Below are 17492 nucleotides of genomic sequence, written 5' to 3' on the forward strand. Positions count from 1 at the left end.
CATTTAGAATAATTCATCTAGGGACACCTGGGTGGCTCAGTTGGTTGGGTTTGGACTCTTGGTTTCAGCTTAGGTTATGATCTTGGGGTAGTGGGATCAAGCCCCAAATGGGTTCTGTGCCTAGGGTAGAGTTTGCTTGGGAATCTCTTCCTCTCCCTACTCGTGTGTGTGCATGCGCACGCACGTGTGCACGCACACACACGCACACATATGTGCACACACACACACTCTCTCAAATAAATAATCTAAAAAAACCCGATCCATCCACAGTAGTGGTTCTCAACAATTAGAATGTATGAAAATCTTACCTTGAGTTTGTCCTAAAATAGAGATTCCTGGGCCGTTTCATCATTAGAGATTTGCATTCATCAGTCTATTGTAGAGCTTGGGAATCTTCCCTTTTTAAAGCCCACCCCCTCGAGTGGTTCTTATGCAAGTGATCTAAGATCAGGCTTTGAGAAATGTTGGTCTGTGACACTTAAATGCCTTTGTAAATATACTCACTTCTTTGCAACTCCCAGCAGAGACTCAGACCTGCATTAAAAAACAAACTATGAAAATCAAATGCACACTTTAAACCTATTTATAAACTTATTCATTTGTAGGACTTATCAAAAACCTACAATAATAGCCATATAACAAAAAGTTACTATTTTAAGCATAAAAGGAAAAAAGGTACTTTTTTTAGATAAAGGAGAAGAAGACATCTGATAATTGTTGTACATTTCTCTTACTGGACACCTACTAGGGTTCCAGCACTGTTCTCAGCACCATATAGTAATCAATTCACTTAACTCTCACTCCATGGTTATTAGTATAATCTCCATTTTGCAGATGAGAAAACTAACATTTAGAGGGATTAAGTAGCTTATCCAATATCACAGCCACAAAATGACAGAACTTGTATTTGGTCATTGTCTACCTGGTTTCTAAATTCATATACTTCCTACTTTGCTGCTTTATTCTCTGCAAGACACTAACCCATAGGATAGTAACTACCATACTCCTAAGGTAAATATAAAATCTACAGTCATTTAGTAGATACACCCGATTCTAGGAAGAAGAAATAGGAGTAGAGAGAGGGAGAAGCAATGAACTAAGAACCAGAGGTTGGGGTTTTATCCTGGCTCTAGGCCCACTATCTCTGGGACCTTGAACATAGCCCTTAATTTTCACAGTCTACTATAGTTTCCTGATCTGAAAACAAAATGACCAGACAAAATAATCTCTAATATTCTCACTGTTTTACACTTCCAAGAGTTTTATGATTATAGCAATTAATGAATCACATCAAATATCACATATCGCTCCACACTGATTTGATCATGCTTTTCTTGAAAAAAGGATTTCTGTGTATTAGCAGAAACCTCTTTGGCTGAAAAATGGCTAAATAAGAAAGAAATTGAAGAAAATTACATGCTTATACCTTGCCTATACTCTGTAGGAACAAAGGGAAAAGAAAATATCCTTTAATACTTACTCCAAGGATACAGCAACACGAATAACATGACATAGCTATGTCAAGGAGGAAGCAAAAAAATTTCTCAGAAGAGGCAACAATTAATTTGATAGATTCAGAAACTTAGGTGAATGCACAGGAGTCCTTCCCTAGGCGTCTTGTCATTTCTCATTTTAGATAAAATGTGAAAAAGTGTCCATTCCATGACAGATTAAAAGCAGCAAACTTAGCAGAAGGTTAAGTGAGCTGTGCACTCACTTGGATAGCAGTAAAAGGCAACAGAGAAGATAGTAAAACTATAAAAAGTAGACACAATGACTCAAAAGCACAGGTTCTAAAGCTTCTTCATATGGGACAAAGGACACTCCAGAGGCTGAATGGCAGAATGATTGTGAGCACTGCCTTGGGTGCTAGACAATAGATGTCTTTGGATCATGTCTCTACCATTGACTCAACACTGACTGAGTCACCACCAGATTTAGTTCTATACCAGGCATAGGAAGGATGGGAATTATGAGGACTATGAGATTCTTGCCACATCCTTCAGTGGTCTGGGACAATGTTGATAGAATCTGGCTGTATGCCCTAAAGCCAGGAGGGTCCAAGGTGAGGGGGTCCAAGTTGAGGGGGTCTGTCCCTGAGGAAGTCTCTTGGGAGAGGCCTAGGGAACAGCTAGCAGCACTAGAGGGTTCTGGAGATGATGCTGGCACAGTAACACTGTGCTGTCCAATCTCTAAGGAATTGTTCAAGGAAGCAAGGGAATAACCCAGACAAGAGAGGAACCCATGAGAACTACCCAGAAAGGCCCACAGGGCCATCACTGGCAAGAAAAGACACCATCTTCAGAGAAGGACCTCTAAGCAGGATGCCACAAAGTTGTAACATTTAAAGTGTGTCTGGCTTTGAAGTCACACAGACTTGGTTTTGAATCCTGACTTGGCTTGGGCGTTCGGTACCCAGATTTTTCACCAGCAAAATATCTGCCTCGTCTCATTGGGGTAAGAATTGAGTGAAATGGTGCTGGTATAAAACCGGTCTTTAGTCACATAAAATTTTTTATTCTTTTGTTTTTCATGACCTAAGAAGTTTGGGTCTTACACAGAGGAACCTACAAGAGGAGGGGTTTCCAAGCAGGGTTATACTTGGAAGCAGCAGGTAGACTGGAACTGCCAGGGATACCTGATGTCTAGAGAAATCTCTGCCTCTGTCCTCCATTTCAATGTCCTTCATCTTTGGGGAAGCGAGACCATATTAGTCTTTCAAAATACTTCTCCAAGGGAAGAAAGAATAACACTTTTCCATCAGAAACCTAGCACAGTAGGGGGTCTAAAAATCTGAGTGGAGTTCAGATACCTGCTGGTACAGGGCAAAATTCCAATTTTTCCACCTAGATTGCATGTTTTAAGGGAGTGCAATTATGTTTTGTTCATCTTTGCATGCCTCACAGATCCAAACAAACAGTAGATGTTCGTTTTTGAATGAATGAATGAATGAATGCCCTTCCCCCCCCGATCCCAGTAGTATCTCTTTTTTTTTCCAACTGACTATATTTTACATCCATGTTTCAACTACTTCTTAGAAGCTATTTTTAGAAAACAAAGCTAGAATATTTTTACATTTCAATACAAAAAGAACAACTGGTGAAATACTAGCAATTACAAAGGCAGGCCTAAAATGGGACTTATACTGGGGAGTGGGAGAAACTGTCATTTGTTTTGGTCCTTCCTTGTCTGGGTACCCCTCAAATATGTGAAAGGATTTCAAATAAGACCACAAGAAGGAGCAGAAGGGAACAATCTCAAGACCTGGCTTAGCTCCCAAATCTTCAAGTGAAAAGCAAGATAAAGATAAGGCAGCTGCTGCTGAATGCCACCAACTGCTGATAGAAAAGTGGCAAGCAGAGTAGGCAGACCAGCAAAGGATGAGGCCCACGTTCGCAACATAAGTATTCAAAGTCTCTTAGAGATCAGTTCATAGGAGCTCTTTTATAAGATCATGGCTATCAAAAGGAATTTAGAAAAAAAGCAAATGCTGGCTGCCAGGGCAACCTTAGTTTCTCGGGGATGCTCCTCAAGGGAAATCTTTAGCAATATAAAGCAAGGAAGCGGGCTCTTCAGGGATCCTAACCAAAGCCAATTAGTAAAAACATACAGGTACTCTAAGCATGACACATCATGTATGTTTTGGGGTAGCTGTAGGGACTGGAAGAGGTATACAGATAAAACACAGTCTTTGCCCTCTCGAGATTTATGGGTAGTGATCGGCAGTGTGATAATTTTTAAGAGAGAGTCATGCGAGGTCATGCTAGGAGCAACTCCAAGGCAGGATTCTACCTACTGTTTGTACTACTGACTTTTAAGCTAAGTGAATATGTACCAAACAAAAGGTCTTCTAATTTTTTTTTCAAATACCTTCTTAGTACGAGGCGTATTTTTTATGTTTTTAGAGAAACTCATTCATGAGTGCATGAATACAAGTATTCACCCAGTTTTTATTTCTGTGGTTTAAATGCACATTAAAATATCTAGAGGCAGCCTCATGGAGATGGATTCTAAGTTAAGGACTCAGGTGATGCTGTGTCCATCACTCTTTTAGTATGTGGCCAATGCTAAGATAAAAAGCCCAAAGCCTGTAGTCTTTATCAAAGATTATACCAAAAATAAGTGTTCCTATACTAACATTTCACATGTGTTATTTTCTAAAAGCATATGTCATCCAAGAATGATTTCCCAATGAAGATATTATTTGTTAACTCCTGGGAAGTTCAAGGTGGTCAACCATTCATCTTAAGCAAACCATTACAACACTGGTAAAACAACACAGGTGTTTAGTCATCCAGATTGTCTATATTTGCCCAAACTGAGTAAGCAGCGCTCTTTTTTGTGATACAGTTTATGGAGCTCACCAAATTATACCAGCGAGACCTCAGTACACTGGGATCATTACTCACATTTTATCAATCATCAGAAACAATGCTTAAAAATACATTATAGTATCTTCAAGAATCATCATTCGCCACCATTAAAATGCAAACTCCATGGGACCTCTACTTTGTTTATAACTGTTTTCCCAGTCCCTAGATCACTCTTTGGCTTATAGTAGGTGTTTAATAAAGTGTTGATAAAATTGCAGAAATGAATTTAAATTGCTGCTTTGAGACGGCCCTGGGGAAACAGTGGCTAAAGTAGAACAAGAGGTTTACATGTTCTATGAATAAGCATCCCTGCAATCCCTTCTCTAAAGATTGCTTTTGTTAAGATACGCTTTTCTCTTGTCTCACCAAAGTTGAACATGTCTTTCAAATAACATTTTTAGAAGGCGTAAAAATGACAAGGTGTGTGTCTGATATCTGACATCCCCTCAGCAGACAGTAACTGAACTCCTATTATATACTGGATATTATGACAGCCATAAACCAGCAAACCAAACAGATGTGGTCTTATTTGTGTCATAAAAATGTGAAAATCAATTTAATCTTTGGCTATAGATCCATAGTTTACAGAATGTGGTGTCCATAACTGATTCGCAAAGAGTAAAGCTTCTACTGGGATTAACAATTAAAGACCAGAGAGAGGCCTCTAAAGTAGGGATTTACCTGCTGCTGAAAAGCCAAATGAATATTCAACCAAGCAAAACAAAAACAAAGACAAACCAAAAAACACAAAAAAAAAACCCAACTTAACATAAAGGGAAACATTTTAAATGTCTCCTTGATACTAAGAATAGTTTTTCATACTATCACGGTAGTACATTCTTAAGTAAACAAATGAATAAAAACATGGCTGCACAAACATACCGTACCTTTTAAACCCAAATAATCTATTTCCTTTATAAAACAGTTACTCTGTGAGGTTACACATTTATTCTCATGAGCAGAATTTTAAGTATTTCAAAACTACTTTTCAATTACCTTTGGAACTGTGTCCCATTCTTTTAAATATATTTGAAGAATGAATTTTATTTTGGGAGGCATAAAAGGATATTTGGGGTCCCTTTTGATAAACAATATAAATAATCAAGGTGGGCGATGGCATTTAGGTTAAGAACAAGATGCAACTGTAACATATTAGATTTTTTTTTTTTTTTTTAAATGTGAGGGGCGCCTGGGTGGCTCAGTTGGTTGATCATCTGCCTTCGGCTTGGGCCATGATCCCAGGGTCCTGGAATTGAGCCCCGCATCAGGCTCCCTGCTCAGCAAAGAGTCTGCTTCTCTTCTCTCTCTGGCTGTCCCTCTGTCTGCTGCTCTGCCTGCTTGTGCTCTCTCTATCAAATAAATTAATAAAAATCTTTAAAAAAAAAAGAAAAAATTTTATGTGGTTCATAACTTGGTTATAAAGGCAACTCCAAAAGAAGAGCTCTGAAATAATTTTGAACAATAGCAATATCTTTTGAGTAACTAGAAAATATTATGGTAGCAATTGTTAAGATCAAATCCAACTGTGTTATTGAAATGTATGTATTTTTGAATCTCAATATCTTATCCTTAAAGATGCAGTCCTAAAAGAATAACTTTATTTCTTCACCTTACTATTATTATATTATTATTTCTCTAAAGAAATCAGACATAGTACATTGCTACAAACCTTTCAAAATCACGTTTAGAAGTGAAACATTATTTTAATAACAGCTCAATCTGCAAGCCAATAAAATGTATGAAAATTTAAAATATAATAGAAACTATGTCCCCCAGACAGTCTATAGGAAAGGAAGAATTAACCCTAATTACCCATATTCAATCTGATCTAGTTCTTTATTTATTTTTTATTTTTTATTTTTTTAAAGGTTTTATTTATTTATTTGACAGACAGAGATCACAAGCAGGCAGAGAGGCAGGCAGAGAGAGAGGAGAAAGCAGGCTCCCCTCGGAGCAGAGAGCCCAATGCGGGGCTCGATCCCAGGACCCTGGGATCACGACCTGAGCCGAAGGCAGAGGCTTTAACCCACTGAGCCACCCAGGCACCCCTGATCTAGTTCTTTAAATTCAACTTAGACTGCCCCCCCCCGCCAACAACCAATTCTTTATATCACTTCCTTTAAATTTTAGGTATTTCTTACAAATAGACATAGGTAGTTTGTTATCTATTTGCTTATGCAAATCCCCAATAAGCTTCTTGATACTTAAATATCATTTAAGAGCTCTTTAGGACAGAGGTTTCATTTATTAGGTGACATTCATAAAATTATTATTGTAAGTTATTATAAATATGCTAATATACTTTATCTTATTTTTTAAAAGATTTTTATTTATTTATTTATTTGACAGAGAGAGAGAGAGAGCACAAGTAGGCAGAGCGACAGGCAGAGGGAAAGGGAGAAGCAGGCTCTCCACTGAGCAGGGAACCTGAGGCAGGGTTCAACCCCAAAACTCTGAGATCATGACTTGAGCCAAAGGCAGATGCTTAACTCCTGAGCCACCCAGGGGCCCCAAAGTACTTTCTTTAAATATGTGCACATATGTTATAAAAATGTTTGCATTAAATAAAAGATCAGAAAAGACATGGAAAGTTTAAGATAGCAAAAGTTTTAAATTTGAGCACTATTATGTGAGAAGATTAAAATGAATTTATAAGCTATCTTTTAATGTGTTATAAATCACTTGACATGCTTCCTATATGAAAATTATCTATTTTTCAAGACTTAAAAACAAAATCCACTGCATTATTTTTTCTATGATACACATAATGTTTCTGGATGTGGACTCTAATGTTATAAGACAAATGTTCTTGCTGTATTTCATCCTTAACAAATTGTACAATAGTTCTCAATGATGTAAAATAGGTGCTCAATTATGATCTCAAATATATTTTCATGATTTTACATGTAACAATATAAAAGTAATTATTCCAAAAGCATCAATCACGAACTTTCAAATTTTGCTATGTGCTATAGAGGAAAATTATTTTTAGATAAAAGATTTCTCAAGACTCGAAAAATTTCGACATGTTACTTTAAAAATATTTTTTAAATGCCATCTTATAATTGATTCCCCCTTTTTTAATTTGGATGTGTCTGTATTTCAAAGTAAGCAGTTCTGTAGGATAAATAAATACTGGAGATCAGTTTAGTGCCTATAATTAACAACACACCATTGTGTTCTAAAAATTTGCTGAGAGTAAATCTTAGGTGCTCTCCCCCCCACACACACAGACACAGAAAAGGTAACTATGTGAGGAGATGGATATGTTAATTATAGTATTCATTTCACTATGTATATATGTACATCAAAACACCATGTTATACATCTTAAATATATACTTTTTGATCTAAAAACAATTTATTTAGCAATACTTTATTTTATGTGGATTATTTGATAGGAATAAGTTAGGTACTGTACTCTGAAACTATTTGGTTCAACTTCACAAAATCTGATTAACAAAATCTGAAGGAAAAGAAATCTTGAACATCTGTTGTTCATGAGATCTCTCTTTTTTTTTTAAAGATTTTATTTATTTATTTGACAGAGAGAGATCACAAGTAGGTAGATAGGCAGGCAGAGAGAGAGAGAGGAGAAAGCAGGCTCCCTGCCAAGCAGAGAGCCCGATGCGGGACTCGATCACAGGACCCCGAGATCATGACCCGAGCCGAAGTCAGAGGCTCAACCCACTCAGCCATCCAGGCGCCCCCATGAGATCTCTTTTTTAAATTGAAATCTAGTTGACATATGATATAGTACTTGTTTCAGGTGTACAACATAGTGACTCAACATTTCTATGCATTACAAAATGATCACCAAGATAAATCTAGCTACCATCTGTCACCACACAAAGTTGTTACATATTATTAACTGTATTTCCTATAAAACTATGGAATGCTTCACAAATTTGCATACCAAACTTGTGCATGCTGACTTTTCTGTATCATTCTAATTTTAGTACATATGCTGCTGAAGTGAGTACAAACGTACATAATTTTTATTTAAAAAAGTCAGAAAAGTCAACTACGTACACTATTGAGCCAGTACATGGTCTCAGCTAGGAAGAGGGTCTATCCTCTTTACATTTTAGTGAGGTACCAAAGAGGCTCAATACCATGTGAGGGCAGGAGTTGATCTCAGCAAAACGTAAAATAGGCTTCTGTTCATCACCCATTTCATTCTATGCTTCAGGTTCTTATCTGAACCTTTCTACCAAGAAGTCTTTGTTATAATCAAAGGGCAAACATTTATTGAAAGCCTGCAGTTTACAAGATTATAATTGTGATTAATAGCCAAAATCTGCAAGGTGAACACCAGAGCCTCAAGGGATTTAGCCTGGAGATTTGGGACAGGTTGGGAGTACCTGGTTGTATTGTGAACACACCGAGATACTGGCTGCTTTGTGTGACACCAGCACCACATGTGTTCTTTAATGATCTCACTGTTAGGTCCAGAGATGGGAGTTAATCTTCACACCCACGCTGCAGTGACACGCCTGAAATAGGCCACGTTAGGGAGGAATCACATTCTCACTTAGCTCAGTCCAATTAAAGAAATATTCACTGGTAAATAATTTGGCAAATACTTGTCATAAAACATATTTTAACATCAATTTTGGCCCCAATAGAAAGACAACTATTTAATGATAGGAACAAATACTATGTTATTTAGCTAAATTGTATAATTTTAGAACTTTTGCCTATACTTAAAAAGTTCCATCTAATTTACAAAAGCAATTAATCTGCTCACAGAGACTGTATTTTTCCTCTTTGTAACATTTATTTGTGTTTGCCCATTTCCTTTATTATCTCCTATTAGAAAACTTTCTAGCACTAATTTGTTTATTCTAAATATGATGGCGAAAATCTATCAGATTTATTGCCCAGACTCCCTGGTGCCCATGAATATGATTCTCAGGATATTAAGGGGAAATCAAGTTTTTGCTATTTTTGAACTGCCTTAACAATAGCAGTAGCATTTAGAAACTGACAGAAATTAGCCAGTGTATGGCGTTCTGACATATATCAGTGGACAATTAAGCTCTGAATCTGATGGTCATTAGTGAAATCACAGTAGCTATCAAATAATGCCCAAGGATATACATATATACATCATATTTATGACAAAAGGAGATTTTATGTAACCACACAGTATCAGGCATAAAGTACACAAGCAACTGCTTCTGAGCTATGTCAGAGAAAAAAGGGGAAGCAAAGTATTCAACTAGATTGCACAGGACATTCTACAAGGGTCCTGTTCAGTTTAGTGGAGGATCCATTTTGATTTTGAACTCTAAAGATTGTGTAAGCTATTAAAAGCTTCTCATGCGACAGCTCAAGGATTGAGAACTTTAGAGAAACTGCGCACAGCAGTCATTGTAGTGCTTACACAATTGTCGCTAGCACTTTCTAGAACATACTGGAGGTAATCTAGGAACTCTTTAGAAATACATTATCTGATATGAACTTGAACTCCCAGATAGGTAGAGAAAATAAGGCTTAGTAATAAGAGGCCTTCAACAAACAAACCAAAAAAAGGGGCTCACAAGGAGCATATGTATGTCTTTAAGGTGCTCAGAACCTACTCCACAGCAGATGTAAGTGCATTTATAGAGGAATAAATGAAGTCTGTGAGCAAACAGAAAAGATTTAATTCTTCCTGTGGTAGTGGACAAGGGCTCACGGGTGAGCAGATATTTGAGTTAGGAGTCTAAGAACGCATAGGATTATATCACGTATGCAAAGGGAAAGAGGAACTCATTCCAGTTAGAGGGATGCGATGAAGAAAGACACAACTCAGGATGGAAGTGCATGCCCCTTCTGGAAACAACACAGGAGGTACATAGAATGTTTGTATTTAAGGTCATAGGAAGGATGTTTGAGAATATCATTTAAGGGATTAAGTTTTACTCACTGTAAATGGGAAGCCTTTGAACATCTTTGAGAAGGACAGTGATATGAGCATATCTAGTCTTTAAACCCTTTTGTAAGACAAAGACCTCCATTTGCCTTAGACTATTCCTTGAGCTTAGAATGAACACTTAAAAAAACTTAATCAATGTTTATTTATTAAATAATATTCACATTTACTTAGGTGTGGAATATATGGAATATGTAATATTGACTGGACAAACAGGAGACTAGAGGCACCAGAAGACATCAGAAGGCATTGCAATTGTCAGGAAGAGGGAGTTATCCAATGAACCAGGACAGGGATCAAGTGGTTTGGAAGGTGGATATAAAAACATCATAAAGGCATTATAAAGGCAAAATTTATAGAACTTGGTGATTGGTTGCATATATGAAGGAGTGAGGTGTCTGATAACTCAAAGGAGCAGGCAGAAGTGACAGGAAAGAGTGACCTCGAGGAAAAGGAGGTATGAGGTTGTGGTAGGGGTAGAAAATAAAAAAGAAGGGTGTCTGGGATACCATGAGTTCACAGCACCCTTGGATCTTTATGTGGAAACATCTAATGTAGGGTTGACACTTAGGATAAGACAATTAAAGATGTTAAGCAAAAATGTTTGCCTGGATGTTTCAAATGTGTGACTTGATATCAGGAACTGGATTTCATACCAAACTGCCAACTCAACCAGCCTTTTATATCTACCTCCACCAAAAGGCTGTAGCATCTACTTATTTATTCCTTCCATAAATACTACTGAGTTCCTACAATATGTCAGGCATAGTTTTGAGTTTGAGGACTCAGCAAACATGAGAGAGACAATGTTCTTGTTCTCATGTAGATTATCCTCCAGAGAAGATAATCCAAGACCAAATAAAGTAATAAATATATAATAAAATTTCAAGTAGGATAAGTGTACTGAAGAAAAATAAAGCAGGGAGAAAGGAAAAGTAGTCCTTAAACTAAATATTTACAGTCTACAGTTGACATCTAAACCAAGGACAATTAATGACTTCTCTCCTTATTCTTTCCATTGCAGATAGTAACATGTAAAAGTCGAGTGGGTTATCTACCTCAAGGAAGAGGCCATTCAGATGAAATGGAGAGGCAGGATTTTCTACTGAATATTCTCGATCTCTAAATTGAGGTCTATAACCCCAATTTGGCTATAAGAAAACTATGCTCATTAGTATGATAAATGTCCCCAGAGGATTCCATATAGCTCTTCTGCAAGGCAGAGAATCTTATGTGAGAATAGCTAGGATTAAACAAATTATACTCACGACCTTGGAAATTAATTAATTAATTAATCAGTCTATCCTTTTTTGTGGATGGTACACAGGTGGTGAAATAAAATAATTTTTATCATTTCTTCAAATCTTAATTATGACTCATCATGTGGTTATGCAGGAAGCTAGGAAAGTCTTTGTTATGCAGAGTATAGGAAAGCATGGAGTGAAATAAAAAGAGGGAGGGAAGGAGATATAGTAAGGCAAAAAGTGGTTGAGCTATTATCCAGACAGAAGACTTGAAGTGAACTTGTCAAGAAAAGCTATTGGTGTTCTATTATTTGAATTCATTATTTGCAAGTGTCGTTAAGATCATAATTTTATGCAAAGCATGATGATGTAATTATATACACACCCATGCTGGGAATGTGTCGGAGATGTGGTTCTAAGAGACTGTTATTATCTGAGGTAAATCTTGCACATAAGCAATCAAATCTTCTTTGATTCAAAGATTGACAAGAGTGATAAATAAATTCAAGTATTTTAAAGCCCTCCTAGCCATTAGGATTCAGAAGTACTCATTCATAGGCTAGACTTGCTGCTGCATGCCACTCACTCCAGGGGATAAACTCATCTTTCTTCTTGAAGCACTCTTTTCCGCTGGCTTCATGTACCTCAGATTTGACTGATTTTCTTCCTGTCTCTGAGTGTTCCTTTGCTGTTTCTCTGTAAGTTCTACCCAGTCTGTGAACGTTGTCATTCTTCAAGGTTTCATTCTAGACCTGTTTCTCTTTTCATATCACATGATCTCCCTAGATAATCCACCCATTCATTCTTTTTTTTTTTTTAAAGAATTTACTTATTTATTTGACAGAGAGAAATCATAAGTAGGCAGAGAGACAGGCAGAGAGAGGAGGGAAGCAGGCTCCCCACTGAGCAGAGAGCCCGATGTGGGGCTCGATCCCAGGACCCTGAGATCATGACCTGATTCGAAGGCAGAGGCTTTAACCCACTGAGCCACCCAGGTGCCCCACCACCCATTCATTCTTTCATTCATTCATTCAGCATTGTCATATGTCATATGTCATATGTCAGCATTTTTCCATGAACCTGGGATACATCAGTGAACAAAACAAAGTCCCTGTCTCTAAAGAACTGAAACTACAGTGGGTTTCAATTACTATATATATGCTAGTGAACCCCAAGCTTGTATCTCCAGATTCCATCTGTTCTCTGAACTCCAGATTTATCCACTTACTCATTCTCCACTTGGATATTTTAGAAGCATCTCAAATTCAACATGTCCGAAATGGAACTGATTAGGTTTGGAGATAAAACTATGAATTCAGTATTCCCCATCTCAAGAGTGGTATCAACTTCCTTCCACAGGCAAGACCTAGAGATGTAGGAGTAATCCTTGCCCTGTCAACTTCATCTGCAAGTATCAATTCACTTCTTTCCATCTTTTTTGTCTACTTTCCAGTCCAGGCTACTTCATCTCTCAGGACCTTTGGAGTGGTCCCTCCTCACTCATTCTTTCCCTATTCCAATCAGTTTTCCAAAGCCAAATGAGGTTTAAAAAATGCCACTTTTTTAAACGAATCATATCAGCCCCTTCAAGATAAAGACCAAAGTCCTTCACAGAGCCTAACAGACGGTATGATTTGGCTTTCCTCAACCTCTTTCATCTCTCCATGTACCGTTCTTATCTTTGATCTTGAAGCTTCAGCCAATAGGCCTTCAGAATCTCAAACACACAATGTGCTTTTCAAATGTAGGGCCCTTGTACATACTGTTGCCTTATGCTATTCAAGTTGTTAACTCCTATACACCCTTCAGTTTTCAGCCCAAAGGTCACCTACTCAGGGAAACTGTATCAGTCTTCTACTGCTTCCATAACAAAACATTACAGACTGAGGGTTTAAATAATATAAATTTATTTTCCCACACTTCTGGAGGCTGATGTCCAAGTCAAGGTTTTGGCAGGTTTTGTTTTTTCCTGAGGTATCTCTCCTTGGGCTGCAAATGGCCAGCTACTTTTTCACTAAATCTTAACTCATGGCCTTTTTTCTGTGTGCATGGATCCCTGGTATCTCTCTCTCTTTTTTCTTTTCCTGGTATCTCTTCCTATTCTCATATCTCTCCTTATTCCTATTGGATTAGGATCTCACTTTCCACTTCATTTAACACCTATTTACCTCTTTTAAGGTCTTCATTCACAGTCATATTAGGGGTTAAGGCTTCAATATATGAATTTGGAGGGGGGGACACAATTCAGTCCCCAGCAGAAGCCTCCTCTAATTCCCCAGGCTAGGTTAGGCTCCCAGATGTCTGTTCTTTTAATGTTTATATTTGTTACAAAGCATTTTGTATGGTATGTAGTAACCAAAGCTATTTGCCATGTAAAAGATCTGGCTCCTTCCTATCTCTCTGACCTCAACTTCTACCACTCTATCTCGTTCACTGAATTTCCCTTGCTGATTTCCTAATATGTCAGGTACTTTCTACCTGGAATTCTCTTCTCATGACTCATTCCCTCTCTTCATTCAGGTCTCTGTTAAAATATTTCCTGACCTTGGGATGCCTCGGTGGCTCAGTCAGGATGGAGCCCAGCATAGGGCTCCCTGCTCAGCGGGGAATCTGCTTCTTCCCCTCCTTCCTGCTTGTGTGCTCTCTCTCACTATCTCTGTCACTCTCAAATAACATAAAATATTTAAAAAATATTTCTTTTTTTTTTTAAGATTATTTATTTATTTATTTGACAGACAGAGATCACAAGTTGGCAGAGAGGCAGGCAGAGAGAGAGGAGGAAGCAGGCTCCCCACTGAGCAGAGAGCCCGATGAGGGGCTTGATCCCAGGACCCTGAGATCATGACCTGAGCTGAAGGCAGAGGATTTAACCCACTGAGCCACCCAGGCGCCCCTAAAAAATATTTCTTGACCACTATGCCTATAAACCTATTATCCCAACTCCCAAAATCTTCCATGCCCTTATAAAACTTAATTATATCAGTTAATTTTAGTACCACAATATCTATCTATCTACTTTTATTTGCTTGCTGTCTTTTTGCCAGCCAGAATGTAAGGTTCCTAGGTTTTGGCATTGTACCCTCTAAGTCTAGAACAGGTCCAGAACACTGGAGGCACTCAATATGTGCTTTTTTGAAAGAATGAAAAACTTTATTTGTATGATTATTTGATTTTTGTTTACTTGCTCTGTAAGACTGTAATCCCTGTCAAATAGGAAGAATGTGCTATGCTCATCAGTGATTGAGGACTTAAGACTAGTGGCTGGTACATGGTATGTGCTTAGTAAATATTTGCTGAATGAATGAGTAAAAATATAAAAGCAAAAGTAGTGCAAGTTTATAGAAAACATCCTGAAACAATTTGCAGAACATGAAGAGAAGCTGTGGCATTTCTAGCTATTTCACAATTCATTTTGATTTAGCAGGGGTGCACCCTCAGTTTAAACATGCTTTTCTGGGCCAAATCTCTGTTAGTGGCTATAAAACTGCCATCAGAGTGCTATGAAAATTACAGGAAAAAGAGAAGAGCAGTATTTTTATTTCTAGAAATATTTCCTTTCCAAGGACCAAGCGTAATCCCAGATTATTATTTACTTGGATGGTCTTTTAGTTTGCCAATGAATGGGATTCCAGGACTAAATTATTTGGATGTTTTGTATGGACTAAAATAAAGGTCTTAAAAACAAGGCAATAAAAGCACACATTTAGAATGACTTCTACTTCAAACCAAGTAATCTTCTCTACACTTGTTTTATTTTTAGAGAATTTTAAAAGGGAGGAAAACTGATCAATATTACATTTAAAGAATATATTATTTTGGAATGTGTCAAAAATAGGTACAACAATAAAAACTATATACGCAATAATTGCAATTCCTTAGAGAACTGCATCCTTTCTCTTTCATAGTCGGGTTCCTGGTAGGAACCTGACTACTTAAGGAAAAGTACATGAGCCAAAAGAGGAACTATACTTTTGGTATTATGATTTGTCCCACCATCCAGAAGAAAGTTTAGGAAAAAAGTATTTTATTAATAATTCAAATCTAACTGTTTTTCTCTCTCTGCAATAGGGTAAAATTCCAAATAATTTCATGTCTTTAAGATATGAAATCTTAAAGAATTTTCCTTCTTACATTTCAAAACTTTTTCTCAATTTTTTCTACCCTCACTCCCTTTAATTTCATATCCTAATACATACGAAATATGTTAATATGTGCCAAAAAATCAAATTTATAAATACTTCTCCAGCTATTTGTAATTAAAATTTTAACATCAAAATATATGTCGACAAAAACAACCTTATTACAGAAGGCAATATGAATAAGAAAGGGTAAGAACTGCTGAGGAGCACAGATCAAAGTCAATTTAGGAAGAAGAAAGTTGTTACCAAGGAATCATAGTCCCTATGCATAGTCCCTATGCATGTTTTTATAAATACAGGGTAGACTCAGTTTATGTTTGATTTTATTGTGTGGTAGCCATGTGAGGATTTAAAGAAGTAAGTTTTTATATCCCCTCTCGCAATCTGTGGAGCATTTATTTGCTCTTCCATTAGTAATAGGAAGAAAGAGAAGAAGTGCATATAATGGCATTCCATGGCTGAATCCCTAAAAGTTCTTCCTTTTGAGGAAATATATAAGATCCTAGATTATTTGCTATGAAATGTTACATCTATTTAGGCAAGATTCCTAAAATTTAGCACTACTGAGATCTGGGGGGGGGGGGAGATTTGTGTTCCCCTACACTATTAGCATGTTTAGCAGAATCCCTGGCTTCTGTTCGTTAGATGCCAGTAGGACCTCCCTCCCAATTCTAACAACTAAAAAATGTCTTCAGACATCGCCAAATGTCCCAAAGTGCCCCTGACTAAAAACTACTGCCGTAGTTTCATAATGACCTTTGCAATCTACTTAATAAATGAGAATTTCTTGAGTACTTGATTTATCTTTTTGTTTCTAATGGAGATTAAAGGAAGAGTAAGACATGGTTCCTTCTCCTCTCTATTAAAGATTTTATTTATTTATTTTACAAAGAGAGAGAGCTCAAGCAGAGGGAGCAGGAGGCAGAGGGAGAAGACGACTCCCTACTGAGCAAGGAGCCTGAGGAAGGGTTTGATCTCAAGACCCCGGGATCATGACCTGAGCCAAAGGCAAGTGTTAGTCAACTGAGCCAACCAGGCACCCCATGGTGCCTTCTCTTAAAAAAGATGAGTCCATGTTACAGAGTTAATTAATATCACTAGAGAACAACAGAAAACATTTATCACTAGTTCTACATGCCCTGTATACTAATACATATTTCAGAGATTTAGGGATTATCCAGAAAGGGATCCACAGGGGAAATTTCTGGAAGGCATGACATGGCATGGACTCTGAGGACTGGGTAAGATTTGGAAAGACAAAATTAAGAAGAAAGTACATTTCACATGTTATGGAGAACATATTCACAAAGATCCAATGTAAAATCTGGGTGAAAAGAGTAGGACAGAAACCAAAGAAATAAATAAAAGGTGAAAAAAATCCTTTAGGAGCTTACAGATGGCAGTTACTTTGGAAATCTGGCAGCATGTCAATGGAAGGAAAATGGAAGGTGTGGCTAAGCAGGAAGCGGACTTCTTAAAAACCACGGCTGGAATTTGAGATGTTACTTCCTTAAAAGCAGTCAAAAGTTCTGGATGAGCAGTTGAACAGTAGATAATGAGACTCCCCAAGGGTAGGCAGAGCAGCTTTAGGACTGATAACAAAGAAATGAAAGGGAAGATCAGAATCTGAAACCAAGAAAAACTACAGTTTTGGAGCTGATTTTGGCTAAAAAGTCAGTCAGACTTCTTCTGACTGTACTAGCTGGTTGAGTAAATGCCCTGTCAGCCATGGACCCTGACCACTTATCACCTGCACTGGAGTGCTAGAAGGAAAAGAATTTTTTTGATTTGGATTTTATTAAGAAGTTTTACAGCTG

At 37.4% G+C, this 17492-nt stretch overlaps 1 protein-coding gene across 6 annotated transcripts in view; it reads right to left on the reverse strand.

Annotated features, from left to right (window-relative positions):
- Window positions 1-17492, reverse strand: part of KCNQ5 (potassium voltage-gated channel subfamily Q member 5) — a 535207-nt gene that overhangs the window by 429400 nt on the left and 88315 nt on the right. For 3 of the 6 annotated variants that reach the window (XM_047732062.1, XM_047732061.1, XM_047732059.1), the window contains exon 2: window positions 505-534. The exons of the other annotated variants lie outside the window; for them this stretch is intronic. In XM_047732062.1, coding sequence (XP_047588018.1) covers window positions 505-534 — 30 coding nt within the window. The remainder of the gene's footprint in view (window positions 1-504; window positions 535-17492) is intronic. 6 annotated transcript variants of the gene reach the window in all.

Source organism: Lutra lutra, chromosome 6, assembly GCF_902655055.1.
Source record: "Lutra lutra chromosome 6, mLutLut1.2, whole genome shotgun sequence".
Taxonomy (NCBI): domain Eukaryota; kingdom Metazoa; phylum Chordata; class Mammalia; order Carnivora; family Mustelidae; genus Lutra; species Lutra lutra.